The sequence below is a fragment of the Lissotriton vulgaris genome, chromosome 12 (assembly GCF_964263255.1).
Source record: "Lissotriton vulgaris chromosome 12, aLisVul1.2, whole genome shotgun sequence".
Taxonomy (NCBI): domain Eukaryota; kingdom Metazoa; phylum Chordata; class Amphibia; order Caudata; family Salamandridae; genus Lissotriton; species Lissotriton vulgaris.
The window spans coordinates 93,958,326-93,981,481 of NC_141700.1; the positions used below are offsets into that span (position 1 = coordinate 93,958,326).

At 47.8% G+C, this 23,156-nt stretch overlaps 1 protein-coding gene across 4 annotated transcripts in view; it reads right to left on the reverse strand.

Annotated features, from left to right (window-relative positions):
- Positions 1–23,156, reverse strand: part of CGN (cingulin) — a 251,828-nt gene that overhangs the window by 130,284 nt on the left and 98,388 nt on the right. For all 4 annotated transcript variants that reach the window (XM_086947325.1, XM_086947326.1, XM_086947324.1 and 1 more), the window contains exon 3: positions 6,213–6,301. In XM_086947325.1, coding sequence (XP_086803451.1) covers positions 6,213–6,301 — 89 coding nt within the window. The remainder of the gene's footprint in view (positions 1–6,212; positions 6,302–23,156) is intronic.

Here is a 23,156-nt window from a genome sequence, read left to right on the forward strand (position 1 = left end):
ACAACAGTATAAGGTCGTCAATCAAAATAAAAAGTCTTAAAATGTAATTTCTAATTTTCTAATTTAAAATGCTTGTAAAGCGCAGCATACACCTTGCGGTTTCTTGGCGCTGAAGGTTCAGTGGCTGAGGGGAAGGAAGACCGGGGAGAAAATTTAGGCGGGGAAAGCCTGGCTAAATAGGAAAGTTTTCAAGTCTCCACGGAAAGAAAGGTACTGAGTTGCGGAGCGGAGGTTATCAGGGAGAGAGTTCCAAAAGGAAGGGGCCAGAGTAGAGAAATTGGATCCACCCCATTTTTTGCGCGAGAAACGGGGGATCAGGAGAAGGGACTTGGAGGAGGACCGGAGATTTCTTGCGGGGACGTAGGGTTTGATAAGTGAAGTGATGAAAGCAGGGGCAGTGCCCTGACGGGCCTGGAAAACCATGCACCCGATTTTGAAGAGGGAACGTTGTTTCACGGGGAGCCAGTGGAGTTTCTTTAGGAGGGGGGTGGAGTGGTGATAACGTGGGAGGCCAAATATCAGTCTGGCCGCCTGGTTCTGGATGGCTTGGAGTCTACGCAAACTATAGGCAGGGATGCCATGGAAAAGAGCGTTGGCGTAGTCCAAACGCGAGATTACCAGGGCGGCCATGATGGTCTTGAGGGCCTGAGGGGTGAAGAAACGGGAGACAGAGCGGATAGTTCGAAGAGTGAGGAAACAGGAGGAGACCACGGAGCTGATGTGAGAGTGAAGAGTGAGCTGATTGTTCATTTTTACACCCAGTGTTTTGACAGTGGTGGAGGGGGAGGGTGCAGGGCCAAGAGAGGGGGGCCAGAAAAGAGAGTTCCAGGGACTGGACGAACCACCAGTGAGAACCAGCTCAGTTTTATCAGGGTTCAGTTTAAGGTGGTTGTGATTCATCCAGTCCCTGATGAATGTCATAGTAGACTGGAAATTGGAGACCGAGAGAGAAGAGGGGGACAGATCAAAGATGAGCTGGAGGTCATCCGCGTAGTTAAAGACGGTGACCTCCAACTGCTGGAGAGCAAAGATGAGAGGAAAGATATAAAGGTTGAAGAGAAGAGGGGAGAGAGAGGAACCCTGGGGAACACCACAAGTGACAGGGAGGGGAGTGGAGGTGAAGTCGCCTAGACGGACCGCCTGGGTGCGGTCCCTCAGAAAGGAGGAGAGCCAGACAAGGGCTGATCCCCCGATGCCAGCCGCCTTGACACGGGTGAGTAGGATGGTATGGTCCACCGTGTCAAAGGCGGCGGAAAGATCGAGGAGGACCAGTGCCTGGTGGTTGTTGTCATCCATGCCCTTTCTGAGGTTGTCTAGGACGGCGACTACGACCGATTCTGTTGAGTGCCTGGGGCGGAATCCTGCCTGACGAGAAGCCAGCCCCCCATTCGCCTCAATGTGGGTGCTCAGAGCCGCGGTAACATGGCGTTCCATCACCTTGCCCAGAAAGGGCAGCAGGGAGATGGGGCGAAAGTTGGACGAGATAGAAGGGTCCGAGCCGGGTTTCTTCAGCAGGGGTACTATGGTGGCTGCTTTTAGTACCGGGGGCACCACACCCTGTGCCAAGGCGCTGTTGAGGAAGGCAATCGGGGGATCAGGGCAGCTAGAATAGATTTGCTGTAGGATGCGAGCAGGGCAGACATCCGCCGGTGACCCAGATTTAACTTTGGGAAGAATCGACAGAAAGGATTCCTGAGTGAGGGGAGGGATGACAGTGAGATGATTTTGAACTGGGGGGGGGGAGGGATCGACGAAGGTAGGCGAGGGTAGAGGGATATTGGCCTTGATATTGGTGATCTTATCCACGAAGTAGTTGTTTAATTGGTCGCAGAGAAGCTGGGAAGGAGGGATTTGGGGCGAGGCTCGATCTGAGAACGCCAGGTCGTTTACGATGTCAAAAATAGCCCTGGGTTTGTTGGCGGCCGACATTATTCTCGTAGAGAAGTAGTCGGTCTTAGCAGCTAGAATTGCTGATTTGTAATCAGCCAACAGTGTCAGAAAGTGGGTTTTTAATAACGGGCAGTAGTTCTTCCTCCACTGCCTCTCCGCCCTCCGAACGCTCAGCTTAAGTTCTTTTAGATGGTCGTTAAACCATCGGTTAGAGTCCTTAAGCCGGCGGATGGAGATGCGTCGTAAGGGGGCCTCTGAGTCACAGGCTCCAGCCAGCCAGGTGTTAATGGCCTTGGCCTGTGAGGCCGATGATAAGCCAGAGAGGGGGGGGATGGAATTGTGAAGCAGGGAGGTCAGGGAGGGGAGATCCAACCTGTTCCAGTTCCGCGCCCAGGTGTTTTTGGCAAGCGGGGTTTTGGGGGATGAGTTGTGGGGGATGGTGAAAGAGATGAGGGCATGATCGGACCAAGGGCAAGGGGAGACCGCCACCGAAGCCAGAGGGAGGTTAAGAGCCCAGACCTGATCAAGTGTGTGCCCGTGAGAATGAGTGGGGACAGAAATGTGTGGGACAAAGTTGAGGGAAGACAGAGATTCGGTAAATTCTTTTGAGGCGGAGCACTCGTGTGGGTCTGAGGGCCAGTAATTAAAATCCCCCAGCACCAAAACCGAGGCAAAGTTGACCGCCAGATTTGCCAGCAGGTCTTGGAAGGCAGGTAGAAATGAAGGCGAGGGCTGAGGGGGGCGGTACATGAGGAGACAAGTGATGGGAGGGGCGGTCTGGAGGGAACGGGCCACCAGGAAGTCGACAGGGGCCATAGGGGGAGAGGGAAGTAACTGGAAGTGCAGGTCTGACCTAGTAATTAGTGCGACCCCACCGCCCGCCCTGCCGGCCGGTCGATCGGCACGTAGGGCCACGTAAGACGGTGGAAGGGTGGCCAGGAGAGCGGGAAGGGAGGTATCGCAATACCAGGTCTCGGTCAAGAGCAGTAGGTCAGGTTTCTCGGTATCGAGTAGGACGAACAGCTCGTGGTGATGCTTGACCGCCGACCTGGTATTGAGTAGAATAACGGACAGAGCTGGGGTGGAGGGGGGTGGGTCAGGGCAGGGGAGGCAGGGTGGGAGGGGAGATTGCGGCGGGGAGTGCGGCAGTGCAGGGAGGGTGGGGGCAAGGCCCAATGAATCGACGAGTCTACGGACAGGGTCCGGAAGTGGCCAGGTGCCTTGGAGGGCGATAAGGTCTTTGGAGGAATATGATATAATTTGGGCATAGCGTCGTGCCCCTTGCCCCGTTCGGCCGCGGACGGGCGCAGACGGGCTTGACTTATGCGCGACTTCGGCGCGAAGTCGGCGCTCCCGCTGCGCTCGTCCGCTGCGCGTTCTATATTGACACATAGATAAAGGCGGCCGTATATTTTTTATTTCATACTTATCAACGTTCCTGTTCAAAACTCACAAGACCAACACCTACCCATTTCAGAGGGCCTGGAGCAGACATATTCGGGTTTTAGCGAATAGTGGCATCTAAGTGGAGTACAATGCCTTTGAAGTACTAAAAACTCACATTTGATAACTAAGCAAATGTGAACGCATGGTCAACTGATAAATAACCTTATGCAGATTTTTTTCTTCAAAAGGGTGCGCTTTATAGTGCACAGGTATTCAGGTCTTTCTAGAATAAGAGAAGCAAAGGAGTCTCTTAATTTAGACAATTGTGCCACAGTTGCCCGAGTGCGCGCAGGATCAATTGTGGTCACAGATTACCAAAGTAAAGCAGGCTGGATTACAAAGAATGTATTTTAAATGCTTTTCCTGCTCGAAAACACATATTCCTCCAGTAAGCTTAGTTTCCCAAGCCACATTAATGTTGTTTTCCTATTCTACATTAGATCTATCTCTCCTTGTATTCTGCAGGTTTACTTTCCTATTTTTCAGTCAATTTACCTAGACCATACCAACCATTTTCTTTCCACACATTAAGTGTGAATACCGTAAAACAGAATTTGCTTTCAGGGGATTTGGAATTTTAAGAATAAAGCAGATGCAATGAAAATGTAAGGTTTTTCAATAGTTTTTCCCAAATGGGACGAAAAGAGTTGAGTGAAAATGTAATAAGTTATTAGCTTCCCTATGTGTTAGTATGGCATCATTAAATCCAGTGCTAGGCCAGACATTCACAACCTAACTCTCAACCAGTGCTGTTCCAGTACCTTGGAGATTTGCTTCCTCGAGGATCTGATGTTCTCACCAACAGTGGTAGAAGAGTAAGCCTCTCGGTTTTCTGCATCATAGGTCTTAGATCAGCGTTTCATCTTCCTCTTAGACAGCATTTCGAGCTTTGTTTACTTGCGGAATGGCTTTGGTCCCTTCTCCTACTCTAGTGCCCAACCTATCCTTTCTCCTACTTCCTGGTCTTAAGGTTGCTATGGCTCTGCAGTTTATGCCCTCCCCTGTTTTCAATTCCAAAATAACAAGACCCCACTCTTGGCATGGCTCTTCTACACAAAGAATGCCGTGGCAGCCACCATTTACAATGAACTGGTAAATGAGGTGTGGGAGTCTGCTGCTGGACAATTTAGGTTGAGACTGCCGGGCAGCAGAACTGCCTGGTTGCAAAAGACATATTGCTGACTTACAAAGACCATACAGGGGCTTGGAGCCCGCCAATTGCTTACCATTGGTTGGCTTCCATCACTCATGTGCCTGCTTCTTATTCATGTCCCAGCTTGCCAGTCTTGTGTTGTCCCTTCCAAGGTGCACAGCATCTTTAGCATCTCCTATGACTGTCTGGCTTTTATGCTTCCACTGCTTGATTTTCAAGTACTACTTTTTTCTTTTTTGATTTAACACTCTACGAGAGTGCATGGGTTTTCCAGCTGTCTGCCTCGAGCATTTCTCTCCCAGTGCACTCCGTATTGTTCTCAGTTGTCCATGTGCTTCTCCCTCCATATTACGCTCGCTCTTGTGTACTCCTCCATTGCTTTCTCACCAATATGCGTTTGCCACACCTGTTCAACGTTGCTCGAGCCCATTGCTTGTCGTCTCCTCCCCACCCTCTATGTTGCTTCCGTTCCCCCGCTATTTGTGTTATTTGCGCCGAGCCGTGCCCTCTTCTGTCACACTTTGCTTCCCCTATTTCTTGTCCTTCCAAGCCCCGCCACCGTTTTGCAATAACCCACCCGTGCCCTCCTATCGCCAGTTTCTTCTCTCCCCGCCCCCGCACTGCATCCCTGACCACGGCCTCTGTGTTGCCCCGCCAAGCCCTATGCGTCCACCCCTCCCCCTCCAAGACCCTCCTAGTTGGTCTCTCCAAAAGTGCTTCAAAATACGGATTTCACATATTTTTTCTTTTTATTTGTTGACCCAATTTGGATCAGCAAATAAAAAGAAAAAAAAAAGAGTCCTTTTGTAGGCATCATTGTGTAGGTATGCACGTGTGGTTCATGTGCTAACAACATGGCATGGCAAGCCATGTCATAGGTTTTTTTTTCTCAATTTAACCGTGTTGCAATGCATCAAGACTGCTGTACAGCATAGCTAAAAAAACATTGACAAAGCCAATAGTTCTCAAAAGGCACGACCCATTAGCTTTGACAATGCTTGTTATTATTTTCTTTGCTTACCTCCAGAGTTACTTTGGTGAAAGGGGTGGAAGATTGGTGCCAATAGCCTCAGTTGATCAACTGGGAACTTATGCATTTGAAGGAGCCAACACGTATGGGGAACTGGGCAGGTTGTGTTCCTTTCAAAGGAAACTGCGTGTTTAAGGATGAGGTAATTCCAACACTCCTCTTTCGTTCCACAAAGGCGAGCTCCTCAAATAAAAGCTCTCGTAACTCCACATGGTGCTTTCTTCCCCTTGCTGTGCCACACATTTGATTTTCTGTTTTGGGGGCACATTAATTGGTCATGTGGCCCTAGCACATGGAATAAAAGCTGCAAATGTTAATCAAATGCAAGCAGATGCGTTCATAAACAGGCGGTCACCAAGAAGACATGGTCGTCAATGAGGTCATTGTTGTGGCTATACTCTAAGTATAGGAGAAGAATCAACCAAAAACAAAACAAGGGCTATAGAGCTCAAAAGACCATACTGCTAAAGAAGAAACTGCAACATTTAGCAACAGGCATATATCAAAATCTCACTTGTTTTGAAATCGAAATCAGAAAGGACAAAGTAATGCAAAAAACTGAATTGTCTACATGTTTGCATTACATGTGAATACGGCTTAACTAAAGCAAGTAGCGTGGTGTATACAAGTTTCATACAGGGAAAATATAGGTTTACGTGTATTCAGCAACATTTGCATTAAGAGTATACTTACCCATCTCTCAGAATGTTGTATATCAAGTCCTTAGTCTGCTCTGTGCTGCCAGCCTGCTGATCCCTCAAAAGGTCAGGTGTGGACTTTAACTGGTGAGAAGAAATAAAATACTGAAAATATATCTGTGTCGGTGAGAACAAATCTGTACTTGTGGGTGGTTGCACATACCACTAGAAAGGCTTTTTATTTACAAATATCTTTGTGGCATTTGACGAATCTCTGTGATATTTGGTAAACATTACTGTGTTCTGGTTAGTCTCGCTGCGTCAAGATTTGTACAGATCCCTACAGCGAGGCCACCTTAAGCAATAGCACATGTGTCTCCCTGCAGTAAATCCATTCAGGACCTTTTGAGAAATGTACATACTAGAAAGGTGTTGGGCGGGCTTCAGGTGATTAATGGTAAGAATATACTGATAGTTTAAAAGTTATGAAAAATAATCAAAGCAACCGGAGGAGCATTGAATACGGTCAGGGTTCACCAATGCTGAGCACTGCCTGGTGTTATTGATGTTTGTTATTGCCCGGGTCCACTGGTGCTGGTTATTGCCTGAGAACCATTGTTATTTTTTAATATATGTAGTCATTGATGTTCATTACTGTCAGGATCGATAAAGTTCACTACGATCTGGAAAAATGATGTAAATATTGCCTGACCCAAGCATGCTGCCAATTCATGGTGTCAGTCTAGTCCTTGGTGGGAACAAACACTGTGCAAAGTATGGCCTTTTTGAAAAGCATGTTACAAAAACGAACATGACAAAGGAAAAACTCAACACCATCAAATATTAAAAGAAAATGCTCCACGAGACCTGGCATCGTGGCAGGAAAAACAAAAAAAGATCAGTGTGAAGGGTAGTAGGAAAAATAATAACACAGCATGACCAAAAGAGGATCACGGTAGCTCAGCGCATACCTAGTCCAGTCGCTCACAGGAACTGCAACAGGGCCCCCGGGGACTACCAGGGGCACCATAGACTTGATAGATGGTGAACATTTGCAATCTCCTGTGCATGGCCAAAAACATGCACAGCTGCTTCAATAAATATGGAAGCAGACCAAGGACCACAATGCCTGTGCCCATCCCCCAATTAGCACAACCTAAGGTCAGGCAGATTGGGTTCTGTGGCTAAGGGAGCTATGTGCAGAGCTTGGTTTAAAGGAATGTGAACACCCCAAGTCTGCTGCTCTGGCCAAAGTCATGTACAGACTGCTTGGTAGGTAGTCAGTGAGCCTGGGAACTGTGTACAGCCATAAACCAGGTACAGTAGGTTCTGTAATCAAAGGTGGTGGGTGCAGAGCCAAGAAGCCTGGGGCTTCTCAAAGACTTCTGGTGCACATGTCCGAAGGTCACTCCCTACACCAACAGTCTGATGTGCATAGCTAAAGGCCATATGTCTCACTTTGGGAAACAGACTTACAGCTAGATTCATCAAAGACCCGTTTTGCGAGTCTTTATTAGCGATTCATAAGGAATCGCTATTAAGGACTTGCAAAACGGGATTCATGTAGGAATTGCAAAAAATATTGCGATTCCTACATCTTCCTTAATCGCAAATAAGATATAGCGATTTCAAGGGTGCCAGGGGTGTCCAAAGGACACCCTGGTGCCAGGGGTGTCCAAAGGACACCCTGTAGCACCCCTGAAATGCAAATTTACACAGGTGTTGCGCACACACATGTCCAAAGGACATGTGTGTGTGTAACATGCAACAGAGAAAAATGCACTAAAGTGCTTTTTTGTAATTTTTCGCTATTTACCACGAAGTCAGACTTCGTGGTAAATAGCGACCAAATATTGCGAATTCACAATTTCAAATTGGTTAATGAATTGTATTTAAGGAATCTCTAATAGAGATTCCTTAAATCCAATTCCTCGCAAATATGCGATTTTGCAAATAGCGATTTTTGCATTTGGGATGATTAATCCCAAATGCAAAAATTGCACTCGCAAAGGGCCAGATTCTCAGAATCTGGCCCTTTGCGAGCGCAATTTAGCTTGATGAATCGGGCTGAAAGTCATTAATAGCAAAGGCCATAAACATTCACTGAAAATGCATTAAAAGGTATGTATGATTCAGAACTCCGAATCCAAGTAATGTCAGTTAAAAAAAAAACGAAATCCCTTAGGTGCAGGAATGTTGCAATTTTGATAACAAGAACTAATAAGACTAGAATTTTGATAGTTATGGTGAGCAACCCAACAATATAATCACCTCTCCCATGCAGCTTAAGTTCTCTCGCACACATCACTAATGACATCAACAATTACATTGATAAACAAACTCATGAACAAGACACTCATTAATTAACAATTGTTAGAACTTAAATAATACATTACAGGCTTTCTATTGATAAGAGATAGAACTATTGTAATGTGTGGAATTAAGGATATGTAGCTACCATAAATTGCCAATCTCAAGGGTTCCAAGGTTTTGCTGCACATACAATACTTCATGACATCAGCTTTTCTTTGCATCCAAAACATGACTACTTCCAACATATTCTTAACATTTCGATATGTATTTTTTTCAGTGGGTTTCAAATTGTTCTTCTGTTTGGATTTAATGTTACATCTTGGTCCCTGCACACCCCACCCACCTATACTTCCTTTGGCCAACTGAAGTAGGGACTAGACATATGGCTAATACATAAGACACAGCTTTCTTCTATTACCCAAACACAATCCATTGCCTTCAACAGTGTCTCAGCCGAAAGTGATGCTTTGCAACCACTGGTTGCAGCTTGTGGGCAATGGTCCTGCCAGCCAGCACTCAGTACCTTAGCATAGATGTCAATCCTACCTCATGGTGCACTGGACATGCAGCCTGGCCTTCGTGATAATCTCTAAGAAGTGAGCACTCATGAGCATCAGTGTGAAATTGTGGCATGTCGGCAGGTTCTCAGTTGCTCCTTTATCAAATACTCATTCCTAGTGATCGTAAAGCGCCAGGGAATATTATTAAGAAAATGTGAGACCCTATATAATTTCCCCATATTAAACGTATTTTTACAGCTTTGTGCAAGAGTCGGCCAAGACATTGTCTCTAATTTCAATGTGATCTGTACACTTAGAAGAGGAGTCACAATAAATACAAGAAAAATATTAGACTACAAGGCAAAGCTGAAATAATGGAAGAGGTAAAGTTAATACATATCGCATACTAGATCTCTTTTGCCATCTTTCCAATAAAAGATTGTCACTTTTCCTAAATAGAAGGTAGGGAATTTCTTGTTGTTGATGTAGCCTATTCAATCAGGAAGCATTTAGTAAAGGAGGTAACCAGTAAGCATTAGATGGGGGAATTTTGATCCACCCATCCTTATGCAAGGAGTTGAGAAATATCAATGTGATTAATAAGGAATGCTTTAGGAAACCTCAGAAAATTAGTACAGCTTTATCTACGCAAATGCCATATGAATATTATAAGAGCTGACGTTTTTATAAGATTAAAATTGCACATTGGATATATGGTTCTATTTAACAAGGTTAAGGATGGGCACCCTGCATTACCATATTGCATTCCTTAGCATGGTCAAGTGGAGTGTTAATCTACCTAACTGCCCATGTGATGGAAAATCCCCCCCAGACTACATTACATTTTATACTTTTTGTAATTTTTACAGGGACATTAGAAAATCAATTTTACGATTCTTATTTATTGATAATAGATTATATACCTATAAATCTGCGTTTTATCATATTTGTAATTTGGAAAATTTAAATAAATGTAAAGCAGTTATTCTCTTTATCCAAATGGCGATAAAGAAAAGAAAGGATCTTTCACAGTTGGAAATATTAACATATGCCATTGAATAGGTCCTTATCTCTGTTGAATAGTCTACTGTCCTTTCGTCACTCCAATACACTTGTCAAGTGACGGAGATAGAATCATAATAAGTAGTATCTTGCGATTCAATGTACCATGAACTGTATTTATGTATTTTATTCTCTAGTGTCTTTGTGAGCTTATATTTATATAATCCTGGTCTCTTTTGGCTGAGAAATTATCGTGCAAGGACTATATTTTAAATGTTTTTCTAGAAATTGTTTGTGGGAAATCCCAGTATGGAACGTTAACATGTATCAAATACATTTTTAACCCCTTCACTGCTCATGACTAGCTCAGCTCGTCATGAGTACACTGGTCGTGTGCTTATGACGAGCTGAGCTCGTCATGAACAATGGGATTTCAAGGGAGTTCAGCATCGGAGGAAAGTCTCGCTAGCAGCGATGGTGTTAAATCAGTTTAATTATGGAGAACTGTTTTTATATAGAATGCTTTTATGGTTATATACTATATACCGAATAAAGCTTGATTTGAATTTGACTGTTCAATAGCATTGCTATTCACAGCCTGTGCACCTTAGCTGTCTAGTTGCATCCAATATTAACTTTTAAAATATAGCAAATTTAAGCCCCATGCTACAACAGCAAGACTGCTGTCTATGAGCCCAGTTTCATTGCCTTCATTATCACAGAAAAGTTAGATTAACGCTTCTTAAAAAATGAATGGAGCCATGTTATAGCTTATTAATAATGCATTCAACCCTGAAGGGACACCGACAAGCTTTTACTCCAAACCTCCCACCAAAAGCCATATATTTCATACAATCCATCCTCTTTCTATATGAAGATCTGATTTATTTTATCAGTTTTAATAAACTCAATGAAAGAAAATTGCTTTCCTCTGAAAAACCTTTCCTTAGAAATCTTAACATCAACTGTGGAAATAAAAATACAAACATGAGAAGTAACAATGATAGCCTAAACCAGCCTAATTATAGTAAAATGTTCCTGTCGCACACAAAGCAAGGAACAAACTAGCCATCTCTGGTCCTATCAACCTTTTTCTGCATCCAGCCCATCAAGGATGACTAGTACGATCATCACCATCTACCCGTCAACAAAAAACTTGTATAGCTAAATCACTTTGGCTGTCACCTTCCCTCAATATCAGAAAAGGTCCGTAAAAACTCAGTTATGAAGCATTATAGGCACAACTCCCCACACGGTTCTTGAGCAATACATTTTCTTTTCCAAGGGAAAAAAGGACACATGGCCATGGAGTGCCAAACACTATACAAGATTTGTCATTTCTGCCCTCAAAATAAGTTGCTACACCTATTAACTCATTTCACAGGGCAATACAACCAGACAAGGGGCAACCAAAGAAAATAGAAGGTCAGTGACATTCTAAATTCTATCCATAACCTAGTTATGATCTGGATGGAAAAAAGTAAGACAGCTTCTCACTAAAGCAATTAAAAAATGCATTCATGACACTTCTAAACGGCAGAGTACTTTATTCAGGATAATCAGAGGTTATGTCAATAATACTCTTGTGGGGCACCACCAAAATGCTTAAGTTTCTTTAACATCAAAAGCAATAGGGGCGTGGCCAGGAGCCAGCGAAGATGACCGCTTGACTTGGGAGCTCCGCCGGGGCAGAGCCCTTACCCCTGTAAATCCAGCCATAATCCGTTCCAAATTACACTCATTTGTAGACCTAACCTGGCGCTTACTATCGGTGCCGGCGGCACTGGCTCCGGAGGCGCAGCTCGCCTGCTACACCGAGTGGAGATCCCGAGCTGCTGGGCCCGGACGGCTGACGGAAATGCTGGAGCCACGCACCCAGGCTGACAGATCACTCGAGACCCCGGCTTGGTGGCCTGTGCGCAGAGGGACTTTGCGCGCCGGGGCCTGCATCGGGGCTCGCGCTGGCCGGCCGCGATAGACGGATGTGCTGGCGGAGGCGTGCAGACTTCCGGGGCCCCCTGAGCAAGACGGAGGAGCAAAACTGACCCCATCTGTCATCGCCCGGAGCCGGTGAGAAAGGCGGCCTGCTGCACGGTTGGCTTTGTGGCGATTGACGATTCCTTGGCTGCTGGCCCGAGGAAGTGGTGGCTCAGTGAAACACGAGGATCTGACGGGCGGTGAGTGCAGCGGCTCAAGTTAAAAGTGGCTTCCGCAGGCCTCGAGGGGGCCCATTGCGGCACAGGTGGAGTCGGGGTGCCTCAGGTCCCCCCCTGATGGTGAAGTGGTGTGTGCAGGTAGGAATGCACATTGACTATCCCGCCCCAAACTATACCAAAAATTCCAGGCTCACGTGGGCCGTTCTGCTGACTGACCCGGGGGCCCGCCACACTAGAGTGAGACAGAGGTAAGAGCGCTGCGGAAGCCAGGCACGGGTATAAAGTCGGACCGGAGGCCTACGGGCTACACGTACATTAGGGGAACACCAATCGAGGGGGCGTGCCGCACTCACGGACTGCAGGGGCTGACCTCTGCGATACCTTGGAGAGTGTACTGTGTGGGAGGCAGCCGGGTGGGCCCTGGAAAGGGTGGTGAAGATCTGCATCTATTGACCCAGGCTGAATAAGTGAGAGCAAGGGGCACTACGAGCCAAAGTCACCGGTGGGAGTGAAGGTTCTCTGGAGCGCGCCTGGGGCCCGGCCGCCGTTGTCGGGGTGGTATTGCGGGCTGGTGCGCGCCACTGGAACGCCGCTGCCTGAGTGGGCGAGTAAACATCATGAAGCCCAAGAATAATGTGGCCGCTCAGACCAATAAACTGGACAAGTATGCAGTCCAGCTGGGGACACCTCAGGCAGCCCCGAAAGAGCCGTCTCTGGCTTCCATCATGACGGCGATACAGACACTGGGCGCTAACCTGGAGACAAAAATTGATAAAATCTCCATCGAAGTTAACCTTCTCCGCACTGACCTCGGTAACACCTTGGAAAAGGCCAAGGCAAATGAATCAGATAAGGCACTCTAACAACGAGTGAACGAGTTGGTGCACCAGCATCGCCAGGTCGCCCTGAAGCTGGAGGATCAAGAAGGAAGAGCCCGCAGGAACAACATCCTGTAGTAGGAGTTCCGGAGGAGTCTGAGGGGCCTAGTGTGGAACTCTTTCTGGAAGATCTGATCCTCACCCATCTGAAACCTAAGCGCCTGTCCAACATCTTCACTATAGAACGCGCACACCGTGCTCCTATCCCTAAGCCCAAACTGGGAGAGCCGCCCAGGACAACCATAGCGAAAATCCTGAACTATAGAGATAGAGACGCTATCCTACAGGCAGCCAGGCAGATGGGGGACCTGCAATACGAAAACGCCACAATCCAATTCTTTCCGGATTTCACGATTCAAGTCCAACGAGAAAGGCGCTCATTTGCGGGCGTGAAGGCGGCGTTGCGAGATTGAGGAATCAAATATATGATGTTTTTTCCCGCCAAGCTCAAGGTCATTGCGGGGGGCAAATCTTTGTTCTTCACTGCACCGTCGGATGTGTAAGACTGGCTTGACAGAGTGTCGTCGCGAGCTCCGGAACGGACGGGGGGGAGAAAGCTGGAGAGGCAATCAGGTCGCTTCTCTGGACTCGACGGCCGGGAGGTCGGAGGTGGACGATCAAAGTCAGCCCTCTTGGCGGTCGAGGTCGGTCAGCCCCAGATGGGGGACTCTCTGGGAGGCAGCTGGCCATTAGTGGAGGTTGGCCTGGCGACATGGACCCCTGCGAACTGTAATGTATTATGTGCTACAGTGCAAGAGTGTGGGTCCTATCTGCTCTGGTGGGTCCCTGGTATGGGGGGGAACATTCCTTAATGCTGTAACGGCCTGTAACTTCTGCAGAGCTCGGCAGCGAATGTTGAAGGCCTCCCCCCTTCATTGACTCTGTGGCCTGTACTGAGTTCCGAGGGGTTGAAACACTAATGTGTCAGTGAAAGGCTACAACCTGATGTGACCGAGATCAAATCCTTTAGGAGTGTATGCTTAGGTGGCAAAGTGTTAAGTGATGAGCGGTGGGCATGGGCAGCGGTTGGAGCTGTGCATGGCGCACTCTTCCCTTAAGAAAATTTTTCGGGAGGGGGAGGTTTCCTCACTCCTGGGTTGGGGTTAGGCGAAAGACACTCTGCTAATTGGGAATGTGGGTAGTTCTAAGCCTACGGAGCAGGGAGGAGGGTTCGGGGGGGGGGGGGACACCAGTTTCTGGGGGTGGGGAGGAATGGGGTGCAGTTGTGGGATGGGGGGGTTGTTTGGTACGGTCACACCGAGGTCAGGTACATGTTTTGGGACAAGGATTCAGGAAGCGCAGGAACCATCTGCCCGAATGGCTATGAAGTGGGATAAAAGTCTAAAGATTTAGCTGGAAGGTCAATGGGTTGGGGGACAAACTCAAAGGAGCATTGTGCTACATTTTGTTAAGCGGCACCTACCGGATGTTGTTCTATTGCAGGAGACTCACCTGATGGGGAACACGTGCTATGCATTAAACAGATGGGGGTACACCTTGACGGCACATGCTGGTTTCACATCCGGGTCTAGGGGTGTTGGGATTCTTCTGTGAGGCTACTTCCCAATGGTCATTGATCACACGGAGGTGGATCCTCTAGGGCGCTTTGTTGCTATCTCAGGGAAATGAGAGGGTCGTAGGCTCAACTTGGTGACGGTTTACAATCCACCGGGCCTCCAAACGCAATCGTACCACGATTTGGGGAAGCTATTGCTTTCCCTCCCAGAGGGGCAGCTCCTCATGGGTGGAGACTTTAATGCGGTGGTAACGGGGGACATGGACAGATACCCGGCCAGAGACATTGGTGCAGGACAAAGATGGCTCCCCAACCGTGTGGAGGCATTTGGACTCATTGACCTATGGCGCCTCAAACATCCGACACACAAACAATACACCTTTTTCTCTGGTCCGCACCACACTTTCTCACGCCTGGACTACCTCCTGGCACCAATGCACCAAGACGCAACGATCCCGGGGTCACCCATCTGGCACGGGGTATATCGGATCACTCCCCACTGTGGGCTCACATAACAATTGGAGATGAAGGGTAGGGTGTGTGGCACTGATCACTGCCTGGTGTATCCGGGGTGAGGAAACCAAAAAGAAATCGTCTCAGTCTATCGACAGATACTTTGGGGAGAACGAGGGTACGGTAGCCTCGTCAGTGGTCTTGTGGGAGGCCTTTAAGATGGTGCTGAGGGGCGAGGCTCTTTCGGCGATCGCGGGCCACCGCAAAGAACGAGAGGCACAGATTGTTACCATAGAAAACGACCTGGTGACACTTGAGGGTACTGCACAGTGTGACGGGGACCCAGACATGCTCCACCAACTCCAACCTAAAGCTGCAGAATACAAGGCCCTGGCCACTGATGCAGCCAAGACCTTGGCAAGAGACAGAGAGGGTAGACTATACGACCAGGGAGATAAGGCGGGCAAATTAATAGCATGGCTGGATAAAAAACAGCAGGCACAGAAGGTGGTGGCCGAGCTTAAGGTTGACTCGGGGGCCGTTATTACGGAGCCTCACGAGATTGTCAGGGAGTTTGCGACACACTTTCGAAGGATATACACTAAGAGATCCGAACGGTCGGAGGAGGAGTCAGCGGCTTTACTGGGCGACATCATTCTCCCCACCCTCTCTGCAGAAGAAGGGAGACTCTGGGGGCACCCCTTACCGCTGACGAACTAGTCATGGCCATTCATGACCTTCGTCATGGAAAGGCACTTGGGCCTAATGGTATTCCGGAGGAGCTTTATAAGCTTAAGCCTGACAGCCTTGGTACACACCTAAAAAATATGTTCGATGACAGTAGAAAACAGGGGATACTGCCAAAGGACCAGCGCATAGCTACTATTGTGGCTATTCCCAAGGTGGGGAAACCTAAAAAGAGTCATGTGCCTCCTATAGACCGATATCACTGCTCAATGCTGAGCAGAAAATCCAAGTTAAGTGCTTGCCAACAGGCTAAAAGCGGTCCTAAATACCCTGGTACATCCGGACCAATTGGGCTTTATGCCCCACCGTAATACGGCACTTAACATGCGCCGTCTCCACGGAGTGTTGGGTTGTTGCCACCAGCTGCACGAGGATGCTGTGGTTTTGACATTGGACACAGCAATGGCGTTCGACACTCTGGAGTGGCCCTACATGATGGCCGTTCTCCGTAAGTTGGGATTCGGTCCGGACTTCATAAGCTGGGTGCGTCTCCTGTATACCGAACCATTAGCTTAGGTAGTGGTCAATAATAAAATTTCATACGTTTTCACTCGAGAGAGAGGGACACGACAGGGGTGTCCTCTCTCACCTCTACTTTTTGATCTCTCCTTGGAACCACTTGCAGCTTGGGTTAGGCAGACCTCCTCCCTAAAGGGGATACGGTGGGCAGACGGTTGGGATGACAGGATCTCGATCTACGCGGACGATATCCTCCTCTACCTTACAACGCCGCATGAGTCTATTGCAAGGGCACTAGATATATTTAATAGGTTTGGAGAACACTCCGGCTATAGCATTAACTGGGGGAAATCCCTCCTCTATGTTCTGCATGGCGCCCCCCCTCAGATTCCGCGCAACTGCCCAATCCAAATAGCTATAGAAGGCTTCACTTACCTGAGCGTCTTCATCTCCAATGACCAGACCACCCGGTACGAACGAAACCTCTTGCTGCCCCTACAACGGCTCAAGAGAGACACGGCCACTTGGAAAAACCTCCCTTTGTCCCTTCTGGGACGGGGAGCGCTATTTAAAATCATGGCGCTGCCACGGTTTCTGTATGCTCTCCAAAATTACCCAGACTCAGTTCCCCAAAGATATTTTGCCACTATTGAAACCATCCAGAGAGAACTTCTTTGGACCGGAATGCCCCATATCTCCTTGCAAAAGCTCACGCTGGGATGGTTTGATGGGGGGGTGGAATAGCACTCCCGGACATCCGGAAATACTATTGGGCGGCACACCTGTCGGCCATAAACCAGGGAACATACTGTGCAGGGAATGACCCAGGATACGAGATGGATAAATGGCTTTTTGAGGCGGCCCTCTAATCTAGACCGGATAGGTACCGCCTCACGGGACCTACCAAGCACTCAGTCCAGCTGTGGCACATAGTCCACAAGAAATTGGGATGGGCTGGCAAACTTACCCTGGCAACCCCGCTTTGGGCCTCGGAAAAACTAGGTACTCTTAGCCGTACAAAAGGATTTAGAAATTGGGACCTGATAGGGATATCTCGCATCAAGGACACGTGGGGCCCGGACGGGGTAATATTATTCGACACCCTCCAACGCACCTATGACTTGGCCCGGACGGAACACTTCCGCTACATGCAGGTCCGGCATGCACTCCAGACCAACATCCCTCCAGGGACGCAGCTCCCAGAGTCCTCACCTCTCGAAGACAGACTTCTGGATGGCCACCTCCCGGAGAGGGCCATCTCTCTCACATATAAAACAAGCATTTGCAATGCAATAGGTCTCGCATTAATAAAGTTAGAGGTATTAGTATTGTAAATGACAAATTTTTTATAAATGTTTTTGTTTTGAAAATAGCGAAATTAATAACTTTGTCATTTACAATGCCAATAGTGTTAACTTTTGCAAACGTGACACCTATAGCATTTGTAATGCAATGTGTTGTATTTACATGACTTAGATGTATTAATATTAACAATAACAATGGGCTGTATTTTTTTCAATAATTAATACTTAAATAAAAGTTATTGTAATTTATAATGGCAATAGCATAAACTTTTGCAAATAACTTTTTGGAAGATTATGTTTAGTGTATTTTATTGTGATGAAAATACAAGAACAGAAGTGAAATATTAACATTTTTTGTGACATTTTTAATAAAGTTTGAAACATTAAGAGAACATATTTGAATCAGTTGTTGTTGAATGGTTGCACAGATTGATGCTGTGGTGGCTCTGAATGATGTGGCGGCGACGACTGATGCTGTGGCGTTCAGTGATGCTGTGGTAGCACATAGTGATGTTGTGGTGCCCCCGAGTGATGCTGTGGTGATGCGATGGATAGTGAGGGCGATAGATAGAGAGAAGCAGGGTGAGAGATGGAGGCAGGGCAAGAGGGCGAGGGATGGAGTGTAGGTGAGGGATGGAGTGTGGGCGAGAAATGGAGTGTGGGGCGAGGGATGGAGTGTGGGGCGAGGGATGGAGTGTGGGGCGGGGGAGGTATGGAGTGGGGCGGGGGAGGTATGGAGTGGGGGGAAGGATGGATGGAGTGGGGGGGGAGGATGGATGGAGTGGGGGGGAAGGATGGATGGAGTGGGGGGGAAGGATGGATGGAGTGGGGGGAAGGATGGATGGAGTGGGGGGGAAGGATGGCTGGATTGGGGGGGAAGGATGGATGGAGTGCGGGGGAAGGATGGATGGAGTGGGGGGAAGGATGGATGGAGTGGGGGGATGGATGGATGGAGTGGGGGGATGGATGGATGGAGTGGGGGGATGGATGGATGGCGGGGATGGATGGAGTGGGGGGATGGATGGAGTGGGGGGATGGATGGAGTGGGGGGATGGATGGAGTGAGATGGATGGATGGAGTGAGATGGATGGATGGATGGAGTGGGGGGATGGATGAATGGATGGATGGATGTAGTGGGGGATGGATGTAGTGGGGGATGGATGGATGGATGGATGGATGGATGGATGTAGTGGGGGATGGATGGATGGATGTAGTGGGGGTGGATGGATGGATGGATGGAGTGGGGAAGCAGAAGGCAAGAAAACGAGTGCAATCAGGGGAGCAGAAGGCAAGACAAGAAAAAAAAAGTGTGAGCTATTGGTATTGTAAATGACACAATTCTTAAATATGTGTTGGCTTTGAAAATATATAAATGAATAGCATTGTTATTGACAAAGCCAATAGCTTACACTTTCCTAATGCGAGTCCTATTGGCTATGGCAATGCTTGTTGGTAGCAAGCAAGGACAGTGCTGTTGTGGTGCTGAGTGATGAGGTGGTTGGGCTGAATGATGTGGTGATGCCCCCAAGTGATGTGGTGGTGCCCCAGAGTGATGTGGTGGTGTCCCCGAGTGATGTGTTGGTGTCCCCAATTGATGTGGTGGTGTCCCCGAGTGATGGAGTGGGGAGTTGGAGGGGGGAGTTGGAGGGGGAGAGTGGAGTTGGAGTTGGAGGGGGAGAGTGGAGTTGGAGTTGAAGGGGGAGAGTGGAGTTGGAGTTGAAGGGGGAGAGTGGAGTTGGAGTTGAAGGGGGAGAGTGGAGTTGGAGTTGAAGGGGGAGAGTGGAGTTGGAGTTGAAGGGGGAGAGTGGAGTTGGAGTTGAAGGGGGAGAGTGGAGTTGGAGTTGAAGGGGGAGGGTGGAGTTGGAGGGTGGAGTTGGAGGGTGGAGTTGGAGGGTGGAGTTGGAGGGTGGAGTTGGAGGGTGGAGTTGGAGTTGGAGGGTGGGGGTGGAGTTGGAGGGTGGAGTTGGTTGAATTTTGTTATGGTCCTAGTCTGCTACTAGGAGCAAGAGGAAGCCAAGATTGTATTGAAAACGAACATTTACATTAGTATTATAATGATACAATACATTGCAAAGTGCACATTTCATGCAAAATTAATCTTCCTGCTTTGCTGCCTCATAGCGTTGCCTCTTACAGAAAAGCGCTGGCGGCTGTAAGGAGATCGTGCCTCGCTGCCTCTTCAAGAAGCACTAGCTCTGATCTGTTGACTGCAAATGGACGGTGCTTTGTCACTTCCCAACGTCTCCTCCTTAGGCGCTCCTTCAACCCCTGGATAGCAGCGCCTTTCTCGTCCATGTGCCTGCGAACAAGCGCTAGCTCTGTTCTTTCCCTGGAAAGTGAATAGGACCTCGCTGCCTCCTGGTACCTAATGCTGCGGGCAATCTTCACTTTTAGCGCCTTGAAAGCAGCGCCTTCCATGTGCGTGCTAACAAAGGCTAGCTCTGTCTGTTACTTGTAAGTGAATAGGACCTCTCTACCTCCTGACATCTCATGCTCGCCCATTTCACTGTCAGCGCCATGAAACTAGCGCCTTTCCGATCCAAGTGTAATGAACGATCAGTAGCTGTAATCTGTCAGCGTGTGAATAAACCGTGTCTTACTGCCTCCCTTCACCACCCCCTATGGTCAGAGGTCTGTAATTGGAGAGGAACTCAGCGCCTCGCCATAACTCTTCTCGAAGTCCGCATCCACAGCGCCTTAAAAATAACCCCTTTCCAGTTCGTGATCATCCGAAGAAGAGCTAGGTGTGATCTGTTGGTTGTAAATAAATACGCCGCCTCTTCCTACTACCTCCAAAGCCCACCTCCCCTGCCAATGGCAGCTGAAAGTAGTGCCTTTCCTGTACAGATTCTTCTGAGCACGAGCTAGATCCGATATGTCAGCGGGCAGGGTACTGTTCATAGCGCTACCTCTCTACCCGCCACCTCTGGACCGAGGTTGTAAGTGGGTGTAGTACCTCGCGGCCTCCTAACACCTTAATCGTACCCAATGCCAATGCTCAACGGCTTGAAAGTAGCTCCTTTACGGTCCATTTTTTGTGACCAAACGCCATCTCTGTTCTTGTGGCTGTAAGTGGTTAACTCCCCAACACATCTTAGCGCTATTGCTTGCGAAAACCTCTAGCGTGGACCTGTGAAAGACCACCTCCGCGCCTTTAAAGTAGCTCCTTTCTAGTACATGTTTTTTCTTGAAGAAGCGGTAGCACTGATCTGTCGATCGGAAGTGTATTGCGCCTTTCAGCCTCTTGTGAAGAAGCGCCAGCACTGACCCATTAACCATACCCCGGACTCACTACTGGGTGGACGTGGGAGGCAGACGGACTCGAAATTGATAACGAAGAATGGCGAGAGGCGCTGGCATCCCCCAGAGTGATAGCAATCTTGGCAAAACTACGACTGATCCAGTTGAAGATCCTGCATAGAGTATATGTCTCTGGCACTAGGCTAGTTCTGATGGGTCATAGCGAGGATGGACTTTGTCTCGCAGGGGGTGTGGGGAGGTCAGTACCTTCTTACACATACTATGGGAATGTCAAGTGATACAGACCTACTGGACGCGGGTGCTCAATTGTACGTATGAGGTGTGGGGGGGGGGAGCTGCGCCCTGAGGCTAAGAGGTGCCTCCTTAACATCTGTGAGCCCTCCGACCTAATCAAAAGGCAAACTATGGGTGACATTAGGCCTAGCGATCGCAAAAAGAAACATCGCGGGGGGGCTGCAACACCACCAACACTCAGCTCCTGGAAAAAGGATATGGATTGGAGTATGGTGCAGGAGAAGACAGTATATGTGGCCCGGGAATGTCCAGGAAGTGGGTGGCGGTGTGGTCCAATTGGAATGACTACCGGGGACATGTATGTTTTAACACACCCCCCCCCCCACTGCTCCTATTGACGAGCTAACTGACTTATGATCTCCGTAGCAATAGACTTATTCCTATGATTCAATGTGTGCTGACAGAATAATAATTCCTGTTAATTTCATGCGGATATCATGTACCAAATGTATGCCTTGTGTGTGACGACCATCTTACGTTGTTCTTTTTGCAAATAAAAAGATATTTTAAAAAAAAACAAAAAAATAAAAGCAATGTCTTCCAAATACAACTTAAATGTTGCGAGCAAACCTGAAAATGTGAGTACAAATCCTCCTAAATTCAAATATGAATCATGAAAATTCTCTCCTGTATCGAAAGAGGATGCACCAAAAAGTCATGGAAAACCTCAAACCAGAAGCAAATTAACTGGATTCTTTATCCTCCAAAATCATCAAATCTTTCTCTCTCCAAACTTATATGCAGCTTCATAGAACAGAGGATCTCTCTGAGACTCTTCCAAAACCGTTGAAAGGACCCCACTGATCAAAAACAGGTTTTTCCAGTGAACAGGAATGCCTACCTTCAATCCTTTGGGACCTCCCCTCAACTATTAATAATGATGGATCCTGCCAGACTAATTTGATGATCCCTTTAGTTATTGACTTTTCTACAAGGTTATCCATTGACTAACTTACTTTCTATACAACAGTCAACGCTCAGTACGGATGCGCTAGAGCACAACAAGTGTAGATACAAGTCAAAAACTAATTACTGGATCATTGAGCGGTGAAGAGTGATCAGAATTTTCCTATAGGACTTCTTTCTAAACCCAATTAAGTATAGGATACTATCAGGGTCGGTTCTAGGATTTGCGAGGCCCTGGGCTAAAAGGGAATGTGCGAGGCCCCTCTAATGTCGATAGGTGGCCCCTTGCAAGGAGACCATTCACAGACACTGTGGGAGGCCCATTGTCCATCATTTTGGCGCCCCCATAGTTTTAACTTTTAGCCAACAAGCATTTCTCACACCTTCAGTCCGATAGGTGTGAGAATTGCTTGTGGGCTAAAAGTTAAAACTATGGGGGCGCCAAAATGATGGAAAATGGGCCTCCCACAGTGTCTATGAATGGGTCTCCTTTCAAATGAAGGGCGAGTCTCCCTCATGTATCCAGATACCATCCCTGAGAGGCCAAGGGAGGGGGGGCCCTCAATTTCAAAGAAAGGTGGCACCTTTCTTTGAAATGGATCGCCAGGGAACCGACAGGACACATCACCAGTGCGTGGCCCCATGCTGGTGGGCTGAGTGCGAGGCCCTGGGCAGCTGCCCACGCTGCCCATGCCTACAGCCAGCCCTGGATTAACTTCTACTCCTTCACCTAGATGGATGACCTTCGTGAAAGATTTGGAGATGTTCAATATACCTATATATTAGATAGTACTAACAAATAAAACAAGATTCCCTTCATTACATATATCAAGAAGAGACTGCAGGAACCTCATAAGGAACTTGCAGCCACTTAACTAGTTGACATTATCTATGGCAAGAACTGGAAGATCCTTAATATAAACTTGCTACTGTCTGTTCAACATTAGTGAAACTTGGTCCAACCATGAATCCACTAAAATACACCCTGCCCATAAACCTACTGAGAACAGGTCCGTCCAGCCTCTATGCGCCAAACAAGCTATACCAATAACAAACTAGAAACCAACCCTTCTGTGACTCGTCTGGTATTACTGCGGATTCATCCTCTGCTTACTTACCTGATGTCAACATCAATTAAGTTAAACTAACTGTGGAAGTGAAGAAAGTCTTCCAGGGCCTTCATGAGGCCCTGTACTAATTCCTGCTAGCA